Source organism: Anser brachyrhynchus (assembly GCF_964034855.1).
Source record: "Anser brachyrhynchus genome assembly, chromosome: 9".
Taxonomy (NCBI): domain Eukaryota; kingdom Metazoa; phylum Chordata; class Aves; order Anseriformes; family Anatidae; genus Anser; species Anser brachyrhynchus.
Genome location: NC_137703.1, coordinates 20,082,867 through 20,104,013, shown reverse-complemented (window position 1 = coordinate 20,104,013; position 21,147 = coordinate 20,082,867). Strand labels below are relative to the sequence as shown.

General features: G+C 37.1%; 1 protein-coding gene across 9 annotated transcripts in view; it reads right to left on the bottom strand.

Moving 5' to 3' along the window:
• Positions 1–345: 345 nt before the first annotated feature.
• Positions 346–21,147, bottom strand: part of CLSTN2 (calsyntenin 2) — a 344,598-nt gene continuing 323,796 nt past the window's right edge. For all 9 annotated transcript variants that reach the window (XM_080605191.1, XM_080605195.1, XM_080605196.1 and 6 more), the window contains 6 exons: positions 19,845–20,068; positions 16,959–17,129; positions 16,215–16,360; positions 14,589–14,712; positions 12,776–12,960; positions 346–12,141 (listed from right to left, as the gene is read on the bottom strand). In XM_080605191.1, coding sequence (XP_080461317.1) covers positions 11,932–12,141; positions 12,776–12,960; positions 14,589–14,712; positions 16,215–16,360; positions 16,959–17,129; positions 19,845–20,068 — 1,060 coding nt within the window. In that variant the 3' untranslated portion in view covers positions 346–11,931. The remainder of the gene's footprint in view (positions 12,142–12,775; positions 12,961–14,588; positions 14,713–16,214; positions 16,361–16,958; positions 17,130–19,844; positions 20,069–21,147) is intronic.

Sequence of the window (21,147 nt, the reverse complement as noted above, 5' to 3'; positions counted from 1 at the left end):
AAGTGTGTAAAATATTGTATAACCAGGTTTTTCTTTAATATTTTATCATATTTTGTCAGACTGAAATGCAGTATGAAAATAGACTTTAAATGTAAATACTAACAAATTTTCAAAAGGTTCCCTTCCCATATTCTCAGAAGAAGGATGAAAAGTTATTTAAATGTTTTAAAACTGCATTGAATCTTTTGGCATATGACTTGTTACTCCCAGGAATCAGAAAAAGTGCTGACAGATATAGACCAGATATTTAACCTCTGCCACCAGAGCTGTTAGCGTTTAAGGGATCTAGTTCAGGAAATGCGAAAATCTCAGTAGTTGGTGAAATAAAGATTACAGAACATTATCTTTTATGTGAAATTCTAAAATTATATTTATTGGCCAATTCACAGAAAGTGCCATAGTGACCACAAAAATGAATCTGGTTTTATACATGTACAGATGTACAGGCCAACTTTTAAAATAACAGATCTATTTCCATTATGCATTTTGTAAATTATGTGGAAAACATCAGGATATTAACAATCTCAAATGCATAAAAAGGTGCAAAGTGACATGTTTTTTAATGAAATACACCACTATGCCATGGGAGGAAGGACAGGAGGAGGGTTGCGCACAACTTATTCCCACTATATGTAAAGTTAACTTTAATGTACTTTACTACGTGTCAACATTTACTGTACATTTTCATAAAGAAAAAATTTCTTTTTAAAAAAGCAGATTTTTTTCTGTGTTCAAAAATCATTTTAAGTTCATATTCATATTTTTTCATTGCATATAGTCATTTAACTCATCATCCTGCATAAATTGTATATATTCACACTTTCATAAATGTATTTAGCATCTGCAACAAGACATTTCAAGATGTGTTTTATGATTGTTTCACATACACATTAAGGTATTTTATATAATGAGTATCTCTCCTGGACTGAAGAGATTGTTGGTTTGAGACACAGTCACAACCATAGAGCTGGTCCTCTACAGTCATAAACATAGAGTATGTGTTCATTTGAATCCTACCTGGCATATTTTTTAATTGTCAATAGACGTGGCCACAATTACACAGAGATCAGGCTGTCTGCTAGGAAACAATCCCAAGTTACAAAAGAGACACTACCAACTGCAGTTACTGCTTCTCAACAAGAACTAATGCACCAATATGGAAGCAAATCTGGGAAATGATGAACTACATGTGAAAAGTTCTACATTTTTGCAATTAGATGAAGTATCGCTTTTACTGTCAAGTTACAATGAAATGAGAGATTGAATTGTCCCAGCCAATTAGAGCCTAGAGCTGTTACACTCAGTATGAGATTATTTTTCAGCTCTTCAAATTCTGCAGCTTGAATTACATGTAAGCTATTTCATAGCTATCTGGCCAATTCTAACCAGAAACAATCCCTTTTACCAAGCTCCAACAACATTTGGGGTGAAATTCTGATTCCTGCTCTGCTGCTCATCACATGATAAGCCACGTTTCATAGTTCCTTGCTCAGGAAGTCTTTTGTCTCCCTCTGTGTTGTTGCAACCTCAACCTGCAAGACTTAATTGTCTCCCCACCTAATCTATTAGACTTAATAATTTATTAAATTATTCATGCCATGGCTCATTTTTGGAAAGGTGGTCTGAGGAGTGATGGGCATCTATAGTGACACAGGATTTTTAGAGAGTGGAAAGATATTTCTGCTAACTTTTCTCATGCGTTGTATTAGCCAACTCTGAGGAAGTCATTTGTTTGATTATGTGATGGCAATTAACATTCCATATAATATCATCTGTACAGTGCTAGATGATGCTTTTATTAGGCACAGAGATGTGCCGAGGGAAGTCAATCCTGGAAGGCTAGGTGTGCCTGCTCCCCTGTTTGCGCTACTTCTTTTAAACAGAGCAAATGAGGGAGACGGTTTTACTTCACTCAGCTCATAGTGAGATGGTGATGCAAGAATCTCCACAGCCTTTGAGCACAAGGACCTCAGTTGTTTTGGCTTTCAGGTACAGCCGGGTGGAGTAGAAGAAGGAAAAATATCAAGTAAAAGAGCCAAGCTGACTATGTACATCCTAATTGGCTGCCTGGGTAATCAGGCTTCTAAGCCAGAAAACAGAGATTTGCTTGGGGCATGCTTGAAAACTAACCATATAGTCATCGTGACAGTCAGAGACCATATGTGCATTGCAAATCTGAAACATAATGTTAGGCACAGCAGTGCTGAGAAAGTTTGGCACGACTCTGTTTCACTGCAGCAGTTAACGTGAAGCTAGAAATCGTTTTAGAAAGTAGGAGCATTCTACCAGTCAGATCTGAGGAGAAACAACATACACTAGTCTGTCTTAAAGAAACGTATTGGTAGTGATTACAGTTTAATGCACTGAAAAGCATGGGCACATAAAAATTTCTGTTTTCACACTAGTGACAACTATATAAATTTTAACAAATTGCTGCTTTGTTAAGTAGGTATTGTTTGGCTCCAGTGCTTATTGGTTGGCTTTGTTAAATCCTACTGACATAAAAGACACTGCCACGTTCATGCTGCGTCTGAACTCTTCCACACATTACTGCAAAATGTGTTTAAAATCAGGCCTCAACATAAATTTAAGGAAATAGGATATTTATTTATTTATTTATCTATTTTGTAGTAGATGGAATTCCATGAAAAGTTAACAAAAGCTGAGACTCAAGGAATGAACTGGGGGTGTTGGTGGGGTGATTCATAGCCTTTGTAACAAATGACCAAAGGCAATGAACTTGATCACTATTTAAAAATATTCAAAGGATATACATCATACCTAGAAGAATTATTTTGGGTGGTGCAAAAGGGTGTAACTGGGACTAATGAAATAAAAATTAGAAATACAGTTATTTAAATTAATTATCAAGAAAAGCTTTCTATGCTGATTTTTAATAGACTCTAGAATAGTCTCCCATGGGAAGCAGTAGAAGCCCCAGGCTTAGAAACATATAAGTAGCTGAAACACCCCCCTCCCCATCCCTAACACTAGAAAATATATTCTAGGGAACAATTCTGCACTCTTAGCCCAATATGCTACCTGTACTACTTTTTCTTTGCATCTAATCTTTATTTCTAAGATTTAATGAGTCTAGCAGCAAATTCCACACACTGAAATTTAAATGAAACAATTATCAGTGGGAACGTGAACCCCAGTGTCTATTAACCTGCAAGCAATAACCCAGTCTGGTACATTTATCCCTGCTGTGAGGACTGTTCGACTGTTACGTTGACCATAATCAAGCATTTATTTGAGATTCTACTGGTGCAGTATTTACAATGATATAAAAAAAATATTTTGAGATATCCCCCTCATGTTTTGGATTACTTTGTGGAGAATCTAACAATAAACATGCCAGTGTTTTATTCTGAGAATGGAGATAACAGCTTCAGCTCTCAGAATTGGACAGGGATTACTGTTATCCTTGATTTTTTTTTTTATTTTTTTTGCATTTTGTGTCTTTTCAAAATCAAGGTTCCTAACTATATGGACAGTTAAGAAATTGGATTGTGACAATAAATTTACCTAAGGACCTTTACAATGTGGAGTACAGTCTTTGTTGGGTGTTCCCAGTTCCTCCTCCAATCTATGGAGTATGTTGGTTGCACAAACTCTCTAAAGCTTATCAGGACAGTCATTGTGCCAAAGTTCTGTTGCACACTTCAAACTAAAATGTGTGATAACCGTACCATTATATTTGAGTCACTGCAGACCAAATGCTTTGGCCCAAATCACCATTGGCCAGCCTTAGCCATAGAGCATTTCCTACTTAATGCAGGCATGGTGCAGTAATATTTGTCATGGTCTTGCTCCCTTCCCAGCTCTGCTGGAGGTGCTGTAACTAATGAACCAGCTACGGGCAGCAACAACCATTTCAAATAACTTAAGGTTCTAGTTCATTGCCGCAACAACCGCCCCCATGCTGGGAATGATGAAGTGGTATTACGCATTTTTTATATATATATATATGTACACATACATACCTCATCACCTCAGGAACCTGTCAACATCCTATATTTGGTTCTTCTTGTTGACTGCTGATAACTGTCAGTTCTGGACATGAAGATGGCATGTTTCCATTTTATTACTGTTTGACACTCAAGCTTTTAGTCCCTCTCTAGTAAATTCCAGGGTTTGTTTGTTTGTTTTTTACATCAACTGCAAACCTTAACTCTTTCTGTCCATTATTCATGGATTATTCTTTCTTTCCTCTTTTGTTCACTCTTGCCCAAACGTAATTCAGTTTTTAAAAGGAACTGACTGCAATTAATCCAATCCACATTCCAAAGAACATGCCCAGTTAAAACAACCATCCACCTTCTCATGTCGGTATGTGCACATTAGCAAACTGTAGGCAAAAATTTGCTGCCAATGTCAATACTGATTTGAAATAGCATAGTAGTAACAGGCTTGGTCAGGGTTATCTGGTCTAATCTTTCACATTCATTTATACGTTTAAGGGAGGAAGAAATAGAAATGAAGATGTAATTTTAACGATTTGTATAGTGTTTTCTTTTTTATTCATATATCCTGAAAAATTAAGCTAGAAAATATTTCATTTGTTAACAAACCTAAAGAAATCTGAAAGAACTTTATGTCTAGCAAAGAAGTTAAACTCTGAAAATGCAAAACTGTATCCAGAGTTATAGAAAAGGAATTGGTAGGGCAGCAGCAAGCCTTTACTCCCACAAAATTTCTGGTTTTGGTAGTATAAGGATGTAGTGATATAGTACTATTGTAAAACTTTTGTCCCACATTTGGAAACAATTTTTCTTTGCCTTTGGCAGGCTTTATGCACCTGGCCTAGTAAAAGCTGCTCTCTTTTATCAAACAATGTACTTAGCTTTGAAAAAATTTCTTTTGCTTCTTTGCTCTCAGCAGAGGCATAAATACTGACAATACATGGCCCTGTAGCTTCTACAGCTGATGAATACAGAATTTCCACGAGTTACAGAACTGAAAATAGGAATGAGGGCTTTTTCTGAATGCTCTTTTAAATGTCAGTAATGTTTCAAACTATTGTGGCTGTTTCCTCCTAAGCAATAACTACGGAAACAGGAGTCTCAGTTTCTTGACTGTAACCATTCCCATTCATTTTGTGTGTCTAGGGTGCTCTGCAATGGAGGGCTGTAAGTAGTGCTGCAACACAATTATTGGATTGTAACGCCAGCAAGCTCTTTGGCAGTGCTTTTCAACTATGGGGCTCATAGCGCTTTGCAAAGGATTTTGGTATCATTATTCCTATTTACAGGGAGAGAATGGAAACTGTAACTGTAACTAACTATAGACCCACTGTCAATAACTACTCAGAAGGCAGCAAAATTCCCCTTGGGAAACAAGAGAGCTGATCTAGAGACATCCATCATCAGGAATGAAGATATGAACATATATCACCTCCTGGCTTCATTTTCCTGTGTTAACCTTCAATCCTGTGGGTGTTAGAATATATATATATTTTAATCCTATATTAGACATAAGTTTATGAAGAAAAAGTCCATGCACTCCTTTCCCTTTTGCTTAGTTTGAGCATTCCAAATTTCTGTTTTATGAATGTCTTCTTTAGGGGAAAAAAAAATACATTTAAAAAAAAAATCCCTAAAACATACCAGGTTTGTACCCTGTTACATATAAAAGGCAACAAAGCTTAGTTACCTGCTGAGGTATCTGTGGAGCAATCTTCCTGATAGATTTTGCAGAAATATTTTTTGGTTTTGGGTGCATTAACAATCTACTTGTTTTACCCTGCTGTAGCATTAGTGCTCATCCTTCAAATGTGTCTTTATTCTCTAATACAAAAGAATCTGGCTCCCAGGAGAAACTAATCTAAAAAATGCGCCAAACAGCAACAAAAAAGACCCCAGTGCTAAAGCAAACAGTCTGCTCTGATCATAGGATACACTTGAATTCATCTGTTGGTTCATCTGAGACTCTCATCATCTTATTTACTGGAAAGCTGAACACATTCAGTGACCTGATGCTTTTCAGCTTAAAACACTCCCAACACTGGTTGTTATGCTCTCCTTTCGTCTCCTCTCCCTTTTCTTCTCATTTCTTCTATTTTCTTATATTTTCTAATTCTCAAAGATTGTGCAGGATCACTGTTTGCTTTTGGGTACTGTAGAAAGTATAATATCTTATGAAGTATGGCTTAGCCAAAAGCAGTGGGGTGTTTTGTTCGCAACATCTGCATCACTTTTTACTCTATGAGGTCTAAAGAATCTATGGGCTTTTATGATGTGTCCTGAACAAAGCCTGTCATCTTTCTTAGGTTAGCATAAGGAGGCAGAAACCCAGTATTATTATATGGTTTTTGATACTGGCTGAAACATGAGGAAGATCATATTTATATAGCAAGCATATTACATACAGTTAGCATTTTCAGAGGCGCTTTTACTTTGATCTATTTGACTTTTTTTTTTTTTTTTAAATTGTTATTATTTCTCTCTCTGCCTTAGGTTTTTGTGACTGGTGTCTTGAAACCTTCTGAACCAGATATTAAGGAAAGGTCAGCAGTGACAGAGATCATGCAGGGGTGCACAATCCCAAGGCTTACCATCAAAAGTGAGTGACACATCAAGCTGAGGCTACTCTACTACACATTCAGCTCCACGCCCCCCCACCCCCCCCCACCCCCACCCCCCACCCCTGTAGCCAGTATTTCCACTTTTTTGTTAGTAATTTTATCAGGGCAGAAACAGAGCTCATTGGTTGTTTGTCTCCAATTTTCAACTTTCCAGAAGTTGACTAGTATGAGACTGGGATCCTAAAAAAAAAAAACCACCAAACTGGCATATTATATGGCACTCTATATACTTTGATTCCAGCATTTTCAGCTATTCTCCATCTCTAGATGTGCTGCTTGAATCCATACAGCTTCATAGAAAACCCTGGAGAAAACAAGATGTGTATTTCCAATCTAGGTAGGTATATTTTCTATATAAATATGTTAAATATTTTAAATCACACACATATATATGCATGCAATATAGTATCAGTTTGTGTATGTTTTTTCAAAATTCTACTTGTATCACTGTGGTTTCTCACTCTGATAACTGTCAGTATTTGTCAAAAATTTTACTTCATGAAATTTTGTTTTCAACAATGGGATTTCATCAAGAAACAAAAGACAAATACCTAACTATAAAATACCTTTGTATAAACTATGATACCTTCATTTTTTGCCAAATGAGGTGTTCTCTTACTGTTGCTGTAAAGCTGTTGGGATCTTTTTAGGAGTAGTGTAGAAATAGTATACATCCAGCAAACAACTACAAAGGTGAAACAAATTTGCTAATAAATAAATAAAATTAAGGTGTTAATCACAATTAGGGTGTTAATCATGAGCGTATTTGGTTCCTTTGCCACCAGCTGAATTCCTGGAAATAGCTTATAGGGAAGTTGTATTATGCTAAGAGGTGTTTAGTGTCATTTTCACTAGGCATACAAAACCTGGTAGTGCTATACTGGTCTGGATATACTTAATCTGGTTAGCATTGGGAATTAAGGAAAGAAGAGACGTTTACAAGCCCTGGAGATGTCCTCACAGTTTAATTTTTTCTCCCTAAATAAGTAAATACTAAATAAGTATCCACATGCTCTTCCAAACCTCCTTAATTTTGGTATAGTGTATATTCCAGAACACCAGCAGCAGCTTGTTGGGGGCCACCCCATTAGACTGTTACCTGCTGTCACCTCTGTAAAGCCTGACATTTTCCTCATCTGCTAAGCGTGGATGGCAGTGGAGATGATGGGGGTGGTGCACACGCTGGCACCAAAACTTCCATTAGAGGCAGCATTATCGCACAGCCTGCTGGGATCCCCACTAGGTAAAAGCATTAGAGCTGCCTCGTGGGTTAGGGAAAGAGACAATTAGTACCCACAGGATTCAGAAGGTTTGCCAAAGTAAAGTTAGGGCTGCTACATGAATTAACTTCTGGCCAGTCCTTATCCTGGGGCTGCTAATGTCCTATGGCATCACGTTCACTTTTGTAGAAGGGGCAGCTTCTGTGATGGGAACAGTGGATTCCATTCCCACTAGATAACCTTTATAACCCTCTGACCCTTTCTGAGTCTTATTTTCCTCCTGAATGAAGCACAGATGGTGCACGTTCAGAGCAAGCCAAGCACAACACACCAGAAAGGGAAATAGATTGCACCTGTACAGTAGCCCTTGGAAGGGGAGGTTCTCATCAGTTTAAACACAGCTGAGCAGGATGCTACTGCTTTTTTGAATGAACAAGTATTCCAACACAAATGTTTTATTTAATTAGCATTAAAGATGTCACAAACCCTACATGTCTATTTCTAATTTGAACTGGTGTCAGCCAATGCAGTACAGACTGAGATTGATCTCAACAACTGTGCATCTTTAGGTCTGTTTCTGTTTGCAGAGATAAAATACCCATGGAGGGGAAGGAAGTGAAAAAGAAATGTGAGATAGTCATCACAAAAAAAAAAGCAACTTAGACTGTTACATTAATGCAGACAACACAGTGTATCACCAGCTTAAATTTGCATTTGTAGGTTTGTGGTTTTTTTTTTTTTCCTTTTTTTTTCTCCCAGCCTTGAATTAGAATTCCTGTAATTTAAAATTCCTGTAATTGGTCTGATGTCATTTTAAATCTCTGGAGTCACAGATTCTCAATGTCATTTATTACAGGTACCATTTCAGGGATGTTTTTTGGATGCACTTGTTTATTGCTACTGTAAAAAAAGAGCCACCTTTGTGCGTGTCTTGATAGCACAACCTTGCAGCTGGGGTAAGGATAAACATTACAACTTGACGAGTCAGACACTGCAGTTGCCCTTTCAGAGTTTTCAGCATAAATGTTTTTGGTTTTTTTTTAATGAAAGTAGAGTATTTTTTGCTTTTAAGGGAGCTCTGTGTATGTGTATGCATGCCTATATAGATGCATGTGTTTTGGCTTGGTTTTTAAGCAACTAGATTACGTCCAAAAAAATTCATGGAGAGGAGGCACTATTGTTAAAATTAGTTCCAAAAGTTTCATATTTATATGTTATTCTATTAGTAAGCTTTTGCTAATAAAGCCATTGTTGTCAAATTCTAAATTCTACGCATATATTCTAAGGTCCATTTCATGAAGAAATAGCTTATTCTTCCTAACATTTTGGGACAAGGATTTTTCTGTTAATCTGAATGAAAAATGCTGCACAACCCACCCCACCGAGCAATCTAAGGTATGTACAGTGATACATTTTAGTTTTCTGAATATTTTGTTGCAAACCAAATTCTAGTGATAACACACATTCTTTTATTACTATGCCTAGGTCTGAAAAGGTAGGTTTGTCTACAGTAGAGAAAATACTTCATGTTTGCTTCTTTTGTGATGTACTAGCATGACCTGAAAAGATTTGCTTCCAGTAACAAAAAGATAAAAAAAAACACTAGATAGACAAACACACCTATATAGACACAAACGTATAAAAGAATTAAAGGCTGTCAGTCAGATTCTAAATTGCTGTTTTCAAGTTGCCCTAATGTTTGCTGTGATAACAACAATAATAATAACTAGGAACAACAGAGACTTTAAAAATAATTTAAGTCCAGTTTTAAAACTGAAATTGACATTTAATTATCTACTTTTAATTTTAGATCTCCTGGTTTTTTTCTGAACAGAAAGATTTGCTAACAAATGTGCTGATAGCAAGCATCGTGAACGGCCTGCTTCATGTCACTAACAAAAAAATTAACACTAGGAAATGATGTAGGGTACTAGGATGCTAGGAAATGATCTAACATAAATCTTTCTGTTCTGGTTAGATGGTACATAAACTGAAATTTTAGCTCATTTTATATGATCTTTATTCCTGCAGATAAATTTTATGTATCTGGGCTCAATTCTGTAAATATTCTTTTAATTCATGTAAGAGACCAGTATAAAAATCAAACAGGACTGCACATATAACAAAACTTTTGTATTTCCAGTCTTAACAACAACAAAAAGAGCATAAAGATCTCAAATTTTAAAATATATTTAGGGTTCATTTCATTTACTTTCCAGTTATTAAACTACGATGACCAGTTGAGGTCAATCTTTCCCTACAGCTATCAGATGCAGAAACTGTAATTAAAACAAAACAAAACAAACAAACAAAAACAAACACTGATGATAAATTTAAAAAAAAGCACAATACATTCTCTATATTCTAAGACCAGGTTCTAATAAACAGAAACTATTGAGGGAGGTGGATACCCTCAAGATCTCTTAGATTATTCTTTGTGGGATCAGCTACCATTCATGAGTGCTCAGGAACACCCTATTGTGGCAAGACTGACTGCTTGTCTCTTTGGGAGAGAAGAAAAGAGTAAGTAACTCATTTGAAGTAGCAAATTACAAACGCAAAAGTCAGTGATGAAGTAATAAAGAAAAGGAACTTCTTGGGAAAGGAGCAGAAAAGCCACTAGGCAGCAGTCACTTCCATGCCATTTGTTTTTTTTTATATGCATTAGAACAGTTATCCTAGCAAGTGCTGCATCATTTGGTATGCAGAGCATTTGAAGATACAAAGATTATTAAGGAAAGGGGACAGAAAACACACCACACAGACTTACCAACACATTTTACGTAGCCTTTTTTTTTTTTATATCTTTAAACAGTGTATAAGAAAAATATGCTGTGTTACCATAACAAAGTAAAATACTCTCTCAACCTCTTAGGATTTTTTTTTTCTCTTCTCTTCTCTTCTTTTGGTTCCAGGTAGGTTTTATTTGTTCTTGTTCTGCTCTATAAAACCTTTTGTCAACAAAAATGGCTTCAGGAAGAAGAAATGCAGGCAAATTATGAGCACAAAAGAGGGCTGACAGATGTATATGTTTCTCTTGTGCTACTCATGGGTGGTAAGTGTACAGAAGAAACAGGGCATAATGTTTTATAGAATGAAGCCAGACAGGAATTCCAGCTGGCATTCAATAAAGCAAAAGGGAACCTTTTCTTCATGTAAAAATCATTGTTTAAATCCCAACCGTACATACCTGTGGAATAATGGGGTCACTTATTTTCCACTCCTTCAGTAAGATACTGCAGCAAGCTAATGATTTTACAAGACAGACAGTTAAAGCATTGATTTGCTGCAAATTGTTCAATCCATAACTAATGAGCAACTCTACAGGTTTTCAGTATATCAATTCCATTAGAATTTACAGTTTCTGTAAGATCATATTAATTTGTGGATATACAATAATTTATTTTATTTTTTGTAGCCTTCAGCATCCCCTTGTTGCTGGTTTGTTGTTTTTTTTTTAAACTTTCTTAAGCCTCTATGGGCAAGTTGGATAAAGTCCCTGTCTTCAGGTTTCTGACAGCATTGCTGAAAAATACACTGTCCAGTTTTACATAGGCACACATGCATCCCAGGTCAAGTCCTAAATATTCCCTTGTAGAAGACAGTTAATATACAAGAAGGCAGGAAGAGATGACAAATGGAATACAGTCTCTGTCACCTGTAGCACTGAAACTGTCCTAATTTGAAATGGAATTATATTTTTACACCTTTAAAAGTGTGAAGCCAAATGGCTGCTGTGTTATTTGGACCCATATAGATAATTCTTCATAACAAGCTCAGACCTCTCCTGTATGAAAAAAATAGCAAAGGCAAAAACCTCTATGGATTGAGTGACAGGACTTTCGTCAGAGGCCCATGGTACAGAAACAAGAAATTGAGGCCTACACTTGCTAACAGATCAAGTTCTAGATTACTCTATTACTGGTGATGCCAGTATGTTTGCACCATGCGTTCTCCAAGCTCTGTAGGAAAAGGGTCAGTTCTATCACCAATTACTACAACAAGATCATTTTAGGCAAAACAGTTATAGGCAAGCAGAAGTTCAAACCCTGTCAATAAATTCATAGACTCTGAAAAACATTGTATTGGTGATACAAAAGGAGCAACGTGGCCAGAGTATGTATGTTAGTATGGGAGTGTTGAATCATCCCACTCCAACTGCTCTTGCCTGGTGGAGTTCTGTTTGTCTCCCTTTTGGGCAATCATTTCTTCCTCTTCCTCCTCCTCCTCCTCTTCACTTTCATCTGACTCAGCACTGGTCGTGTCTTCCTCTTCATCTTCTATGTCTTCTTCCTCTGCACTCTCCTCTTCTGCCTGGTGAGGCTTTTCATATTTCTACAACACGTTCAAAGAAATGAGAGAGAGACAGTAGAAGAAAATTCCATTCTTGCTAGCCAGTGGCTATGAGAATGTAAACCCTTACTCCATATCATTTAGAAATGTTTGCATGCTGGGAAAATCTGCTTTCCATCATTTGTGGCTATTAGACATCAAATGCAATACCATTCAGTAGCAAATACTCAAAACCTACCATAACAGGAATGGAATATTAATAAGTGATACCTTAGTCAAGCTGCCAAAATTTAACCTGTCAGTGTCAGTTTCTTTGACTTGATGATGATTTCCCCTCCTTTAAGTGTATTAGCGTTTACTATTAAAAAGGTTAAAAACAATTTAACTACATCATCTTGGGTGCCTGGGGTGCAAAGATGAATGGAGAAGTGGTGGTGTACCCAGGAATTTTACATGATCCTATTTAGCAATTACTTATGACAACAAATATTATCACGGTGTGCAGAGTTCAAAACTGAGCTGGGGTCCTCAGTACAGTTGTATGTACACACAACTATTCTGCCAAGCCTAAATAAACGTACTCTGAAGGAAGCTTTAAACTCACTGCTAAGCAAGCTACCCGTCCAGACTATCTCCTGGTATTATCATAATATAATAATATGCTTCAGTTATGTACCTCCATGGGGTTGACAGTAATAGTCAGAGCAGAATCATCCCAATCCATTTCATTTTCTTTACTTCCGTCATTGTCTGTAGAGCTGTGCTGATGAGCTGTCCGAATTCTATAGATCCCCAAGGCTATGATGAGAATGAGTATGCTCACACAGATCACAATAACAATAGTAGCCACACTTGGAACAACTGGAACAAAAAGTGAAAAAGCAATAGGCTTATATCTATGGACCAAATTGCCTACAAAACACTAAACACATTGTCTATTTTTTTCCCTCCTTGGCACCTGTTCCTTCAGAGTGAGACTGGCCATCTTTCTGCCATCTGCTTAGGACTACAGAAAGTAGTGACATGTGCCCACCTCCTAGGGCATAGCATACATGAATGGCATTTGCAGACTCCTACTAATGACTATTACAACCGTTTAGTAAAAAGTGATCATGCCGAATGTTTGCTTTTCGAGCCACTTCATTACAGATGACAAGCAGTCAAACAGTTCAGAATCAGTTAGTTTCAGAACAAGTGTTTTTGCAGTTGGGGTCAATTAACTGCATGTTGTCTCCTTCTGATTATAGCTAACTGAAGCATTAACATCACTTGTGAGAAAAAGTGTATCTCCAAGATTTTATTTTAGAAGGTTTCAAATATTTGTAGTGGCACTTCAATCCTCCCAAAATAAAATAAAGCATTGCTACTCTATTTCCATGTATTACAGCCTTACTGGGAGACTCCTGAGGATTCAAGATATTTTTCCTCACTGTTCTGTTGCATTCTGAGAAGCCTCTGTCTTCAGCTAGACACAGGAAGGCATTTCTCTGAACTATTCTTATGTTATCAGCTTCATAACTGTATGTGTTAATGGAGAAGTGCCGCCACTTTTATGTACCTTTGCTACCTAGATACTGAAGTTGCAGGAGCTACAGTAATTGTGTACCCCATTTTGGTGCCTTGCCTTTCAGAATGCTGAAATCAAAACAACATTAAAGTAAAAAAAGAACTAGTTTGCAAAATTCATTTTGCAATAGCAGAATATCCATACAAGTTTACAGAAAAATTCAGTAATTTTCTAACCATAACTGTCTGTAACTACTTATGATTACCTGCGTTTTACATCAGCTTTACTTCCTTACACATGTATCATTAAGCTAAAAGTATGTCAGAATCCAGCATTGAAACAGATAGCTTTGGCCTGGGTTTAACTTCACTGAAAAGGTTTCTGATTAGGGTATATATTTTAACTTATACAGCCCAAACATTCAGTTCAAATTCTGGATTTAATGTGTACTAATGGTCCCTGTACATGCCTAGGAGCAATTCTCTGCAGAGAGCTCCAGACCAAGGCCTGGACAGCAGCTAGCAGAAGCACTGCACCAATTATTGTTTTTATATAAATATATAAATATATATATATATGTATATATCCGTATATATAAAATCATTTCTATTTGCCTAGGAACAGATGGACAAAAATTAATATGCCATAGAAATACAGACATATAAGGACAATATAAGCATAACTGTTATCTGTCATACCATTCAATACTAGGAATAAGACACTTTGTTAACTAGCTGGGGTCAGAGTACATAACCTTTAATGTAGACTTAAAAAAGGATACCAGTTTTTAATTCCAAAGCACCACCTCAGGAAGAGAGAATTCAATGTTGCCATCTGTCATAGCTATGCAATGATCGGGGTGAGGTTTCACAAAGTGTTAACTATGTACTTCAGAGCTTCATTTGTTGACTAGTGTGAACCACAAGGGAAATACTGACTTACCAGCATGATTACAAGCAGTCTCTGAAAAGGCATCACATACCTGAGTTGTGAACAGTACTTATTCTTCCCTCTGGATGGTGGACAGACTGGAGAAACTGCGGCTGTACTATCATATGGTTTACATGGTCCATAAAGTTGGCATTGGAACTGTGTAGAATATTAACCTGGGACAAGTGAAGAATAAGTGATCAGATACTAAAAGGACGTTCTCTGTATTCCAAGATGGCTGGCTCCATAATACATTATATTGTAATAAGAGGTTCATCAGCAGATAGGAACATCATTATATATCCCTTAAAGGTCAAATTCATTCTTTTAGGCCAGAGAAAAATACGCAGGTTAACATATTTCTGATTTCTAGCATTAGCGGTCCTTCAGTTGGAGACTTTGAAGTGGCGCAGGAAAGGAATCTCTTTTTGATTTTCCTGTATGGATAAGTAGTGTCTTTTTTTGTCTGTGTTGATCAGCTTTTAGATGTTCCCTGAAAGTTAGTGAGAGATTTGTCACTCAGGATACTAACAGACAATATATCAAACCTATAGAGATTAAAACCAAAGAGAGAACGAAAAGAGGTCTCAACTATTCCTGTATCCCTCCTTTCAGGGTGACTTTCTTTGAAGGTACCATCCATTCTCCTCTGTCCTACTCATAGTTATATTATAAGCACAAACCCTGAAGTCATCGTCAGGGCTGCAGAATGCTAAAGTGAGAAGAGATTTCAATAGGACTTAAATATGTACAGACCTTCAAAACCAATTGTTAAATTTTGAGTGTATTGGTAAGATCTTGCCCTTCTCCTGTAGTTACTTGGTACCTGGGTTACAGGCTAGGTAACATATTTCTTCAGGCTAGGTACATGATTCTTGCTAAGATGCATCAGCAGCAACTCTCTGTCCCTGGAGCCACTGTGATGCACTGGACTTAGTATCAGCAAAAATAAGCTCAAAAGTGCTAGCCAAATTTTCCTGTGGCAACTGACCACGTCTAGGTAGTACAAAAGATGAAGTCTATCCTAAGCATTCATTAGCTGTATATTTACTTTCCTTCTCAAAGAAACCTGAAATCATGTAAGTTACCAGGAATAACCTCCATCTGATGAGGAACAAATTATAAAACTTATCATAAGGAGGTACTGCTTGGCAAAAATGAAAAGGGTGGACACTTCAGGAAAGAGAAGTGTAATGGGTTAAGTTAAAAAATAACTAATGTAAGAAAAATGATGAGGCTGTGATGATTTACTTCTAAGCAAGTGTATACATAAAAAAAAAAAAACACAAAGAAAACCACCCCCACCCCACCCCACCCCAAACAAAACAAAAAACACCTGTAGGAGATTTCATGTGACAGTTAGGTTATGGAAAACCAATGATGATTACCTTATCCTCCATTCCAACTGAGAAAGAGTAATTCTCTCTTAGTGGATTTCAAGAGAAGCATCATGTTCTCCTCATATATGCAGCTGACTAGACGAACCCACACTGAGGAGTGCTGACAAATGTCAACGTCCTCTTTGTATAGAACTTACAACGTTTCCTCTGTGTGATTATTGATAACAGAACATGTCAATCATTCTACAGATTTTAAAGAAAAGTCAGTGTCATTGAAGATGAGGCTACTGCTCAGCTGCAGTGCTAGAAAAGAAAGGCTTAACTGAATTAGTGCTTACCTCCAAGTTGAATTCATTGCTGGTGTAACGCCCATTTAGCTCAGAGCACTTGACTCTGAACTTTCTGTCAAAGGTGGCAGAAGTGTACCAGTTACGATATCGAATCTGCCGAAGAACCAGCTCATAGTTGTGCATGGTGTCCACACCTGAAATGGTGGCAGTGAAGCAATAATCACAAAATGCTGTGCAACAAATGCTCTGTGCAGTGCAGGAGAAATCAAACAGCCACAGAAAATGCAAAATGGTCTGAAAATGGCAGTGGATCAAATATTCCCTAACAGAGAAACAGCTTTTGGAAAAGAATGTAGGTCCATAATGGAGAAGAACAAATGTAACCATAAAGAATTAGAATAAATTACTAAATACTTGAAATAAATAAATAAAAGGCCAGTGAGCTACCAGCACTGAGTGCAGGAGCACTAAGGAATTCCCTTATTCACACATTCCACTGTTATGGTACAGTGGAACCCCCACACTATTTTATTTTTTATTTTTTGCTATTTTTCTTTTTTAGGGGAGTAGCAGGAGGAGTGAAGAGATGAGACAAAGCTGTGCTGTATTCAGGACAATGGATAAACACAGCACACCCAGAGAGCACGAAGTAACTATGTTTTTTGAGACACAATCTTTCCTGGAATATTTTAAAGGTAGTACACCTCAGCTTTCTTTCAGATTAGTCCTTTCATTCCAAAGATTTACCTGTTGGTGGGAAGAAATAAGGGAAGGCAAAGTTCATGAACATACCATAGATTGAATATCCTGCTGTGGAATTTGTAGCATCTAGATGTTTTCCTTGAAGCTCCGCATGATCTAGTTCTAAACACTCTTGTTCAGGATCTAGTTCTGCACCACTGACCAAAATATCACAGAAATCCAAGTTGTGGAGTACTTCTTCTAATACCACTGGCTTATTGGCTGTGAACACATGGCATATACAAAAAAAAAAAAAAAAAAAAAAAAAGACAGAAAGAAACTAAGAAACTAAGAGAAAGGCTCACAGAATCCCAGGACAGCTGATTCATTTTATGTGCTTTGCATTGGGGTGTTCAATTTTTTGCAAAGATGGCTGAATTTTCTTTACTCGAATTAAAAACAGTGTACTTGAAGCAAATCAAGAGAGAAGCATTGTGATCGTTCAAATGCTGCCATGATGAAGGCCTACAAATACGTAGTGAGATAAAAGATAAATTGCTCTATAATAAAAGGCATCCAAGAACAGTACTGGAAGTAGAAAACTGATATTTGATCCTGGAAATAAATTCATGTTAACAATTCTGCTTTTTCAGTACAGTATTGATACCAGATTGATACCACACATTCCTTCTTTTTTTTGCAAGGAAACTTGAACTGGAAAAATATGTAACAAATACATCAATGTTTTGATGACTTGCTCAGTTATTCTATGACCCATAAAGAATTTGCACTACAAAGAACACTATGCCATTGATCCTAGAACATGGTATTATCATAAATTTCAAGAGCCTGTGTGGTGTGACTTGGCGAACTTGCGTTCTAAACTGACTATCCTTCAATAAGTATGACTTTAAAAAAAAAATCTGCCCTGGAAGAAATGGACCATATCAATTTATTATTTTTATTCTCTGGTAAACATAGCCCAAAGGGTCTGGCAAGACTGTTTAACCAGCTCCTTGAGGATACCATAGGCACAGAGACTGCAGTCTTGGAACTTAACACCCATTTTGTGACTTTCATTTTGGGGGGTGTATGGGGAAGCAAAGCATAGCCAGAGAAACCTTATACCCTGGATTCCCAACTCCTGGTACAATGAATTTGGGTATCTGAACTCTAGGTACAGCTGGAAACAGCTTTAACTTATGTCAGAAATGCAGAGCCATCTCAAATTTGCAGGATAGGCAAATCTGAACATTGCTAAGCCTGATGAGCTGGGCTATTTCTTGGGAAGTTATGACTGCTACTACGGGGCAAACAGGAAAGGGAGGGATGGCACTTCTGGCTACTGGCGGGTCACACTGATTTCTCTGCTGAGGCAGGACAAGCAGCAACACTTTGGCATTCCAGGGGTCCCCTACAGGTAAAGAAGGCCTCAGAGCCATAGTCATGCTGCTGCCTTTGGCAACTTCCTGCTCTGCTTTTGATGAGCAACAGACCTAACCTGTCCTGCGACTGGGGAATACATGGTGACTAAATCAGCCTCCTCAGCCTTGCCATGTCATGTGCATCTCTCCTACAGTTATAATGATCAAGTTATGTAACTTCCCAGTAAGTGGAAAAATAGGCATAGCTAGATACAGGTGAAGATTTATGGCTGTCTTTGTTTTGTACTTTGGTCTGTCAGATAATATCTGGGCTGAGAAAAATAGTACTTCAAGCTGTAGAATGCAGGAATGGAGAATCAGAATTCAATAATCTTTTGCAAAACACAATTATTCCCCCAACCAATTATTATCTGTCCATTTTAACTGCTCTTAGTGGATATAAACAAGAGGTGGCACATTAGGAGGTACCCGACTTCCAGGCAATTAAACAGTAGTTTAAGAAATGCTGCTATGGTCCATCTGAAGGTGAGACTCAGGCTTTTTAGATTGCAAGGTGCTACAACAGTAATTATGGCAAAAATTGTATTAGGAAAAATTGAGATATACAAAATTTAAAAACTAAACTGAAGGGCAGTATCTCCTAATTCACTGAGCAGTTTTGGAGCTGTCATAATATTTAAGGACAGTGCCTCTAAAGTGAAGGACAATGATCACTCTTTTCTACGAAAGAACTAATTTTACATACCTTAATTGTATGCAGTTGATATTGTGATATAATGCACTTTCCAGCCTTCAGAGGACAGATGTAGTTTAAGGCAAGTGATAAGCGGCGTTATTACAGAGAATAGCTTCAGGGAATCCATGCCCCTTCAACTTGCACATCATTAATGATTTTATCTTTTCAAGAGATGTACATCTAGTAGCTCCTTATACTAGTCCAAGAAATATTGTTTAGAATGATGCCTCATATTACTAAGCTTTTCATTTACCTTGCACAGAAACATCCAAAAGAACAATTCCTTTAGACAGTTAAACCTTATTTATATATTTGAGTATTCACCTAGTGTCAAATAATTATACACACATTCTTCAGCATTAGAATAAATTGTCATCACTGAAAAACATCTTTGCAAGTAATTATATTTCCATTATATAGGTGGGAAACTGAGGCACAAGGTGACTACATTATTTAAGTATCACCCAAAAGTCAGTAGCAGAGCTGGAAATGTAAGAACAGACTAAAACAACAACCATAGTCAATTGCTGCTTTCCACTGTATTAGTACAATTAATAAAATTCTGTTACAAAAATCTAATAAAAACACATTATTAAGCAGAGTATGTAGAGAAGAGTGGTAACAAAGTAGTCCAAAGTACATGATACTAAATGGGAAAGCTGACCTTTCTGAAGCACACCTTGATCTATCAAGAGAATAGGGATTTGTTCACTTTTAAATCTAAGTGAATGTCTTCAGTACAGCGTTAATGTTGCCTAACATGGAATAACTTGATTTGTCTGAAGTGAATTTGTGGTACTTTTTTGCACTACTTTTTCAAAAAATGAGGGGTTATGTTACACAGTAAGTAATAATATTTAAAATAAATCCACAAACCTCCACCATTTTCTTTAAAGTCCACTGGATGCTCCGTTTTAGTGACTGTGCTGACAATCCTTATGTCAGGTAACAGAATAACACCTCTTTCACTTTCAAATTGTGCAGCTGGTCTAGCAAAGTGGTCCATCCCACTTATTGTAATCTTGGGCTCATTGGCCTGAAACACCATTACATACGCATCGATATCTGGGATACTAATGCAGGTATCTTCACCAAAACATCTGAAAAATACATTATTCATTAACTGCATGTAACACATTACATATCAAAGGTGTGTGACACTTCCACTGTCCAAAACCCACTTGATGCATCTCATTCTTTTTTATTTTCTCACTTCAGTTTGTTCCATACTTTGACAATGCCACACATAAGGACATGCATCTGTATGACCATGCACATAGGCTAGCAGTGACAGTAACAGCTCTATTCCTCTCATCCCTTTCCACATTCACAACTACTGAAGTTACATAGGGCTAGCTTAACAGTTAGCATCGTGACAAGCTTGATCTTTAGTAAGGTCACTATGAGAATAGTATTTTGATATTTAACTGACATTTTACAAAGTAGTGCATGGATAAAAATAAATAAATTAGATGATGACAACTAAGTGTAGTAAACCTAATATTCAATTTTTAAAGTCATATCTAATGAACATAATGGGGTTATCTTGTCACAAGTGAGTAAAAGGGCCTAACTATCCATTTAAATCGGACCCATCATGAATTCATTCTGGCATCCCCTAGCATTTAGCGGGGCCTACATTAGCATTTCTGTTTGAATCAGCGCTGTGCTTTTGAAGTCGATCTCCTGACACTCTCTACCTTACAGCAAGCATCTTGGCACATACCATGGAACAGCCTTGGAGTGTGCAAACTGAACTCCTTCCAGTGAAACTAAATTGGAAGATGCTCTCCAAGTGTGGTCAGCCCACAGCACTAAACTAAACCTAGTACAGAATTGTACACAGGGTGGATGAGGGATCCTAGCACTGTTTTACTCTCAAAATCTATTCTCACTGCTCTGCACAACTTGCTGTAACAGAGAGGTACCCCTTAGGATGCTCAGGAGTGGCAGATGGTTCTTTTTATACAGAATTATAAACATTATTGTGTAGATTCTTTCAGTATTGTTGCATGACAATGGAAGGACACAGATTTCTGTTTAACGCCAGTACTTCGGTGATGACAGCCATATAAGAATATAAACAAAGACGATTTCAAGCATACTTCAGAATGTAACTGTTCTTGCAGCCATATAGTCCGTTAGAAGTAATAGGCCTCATATAAAAAGTCATGGCTCT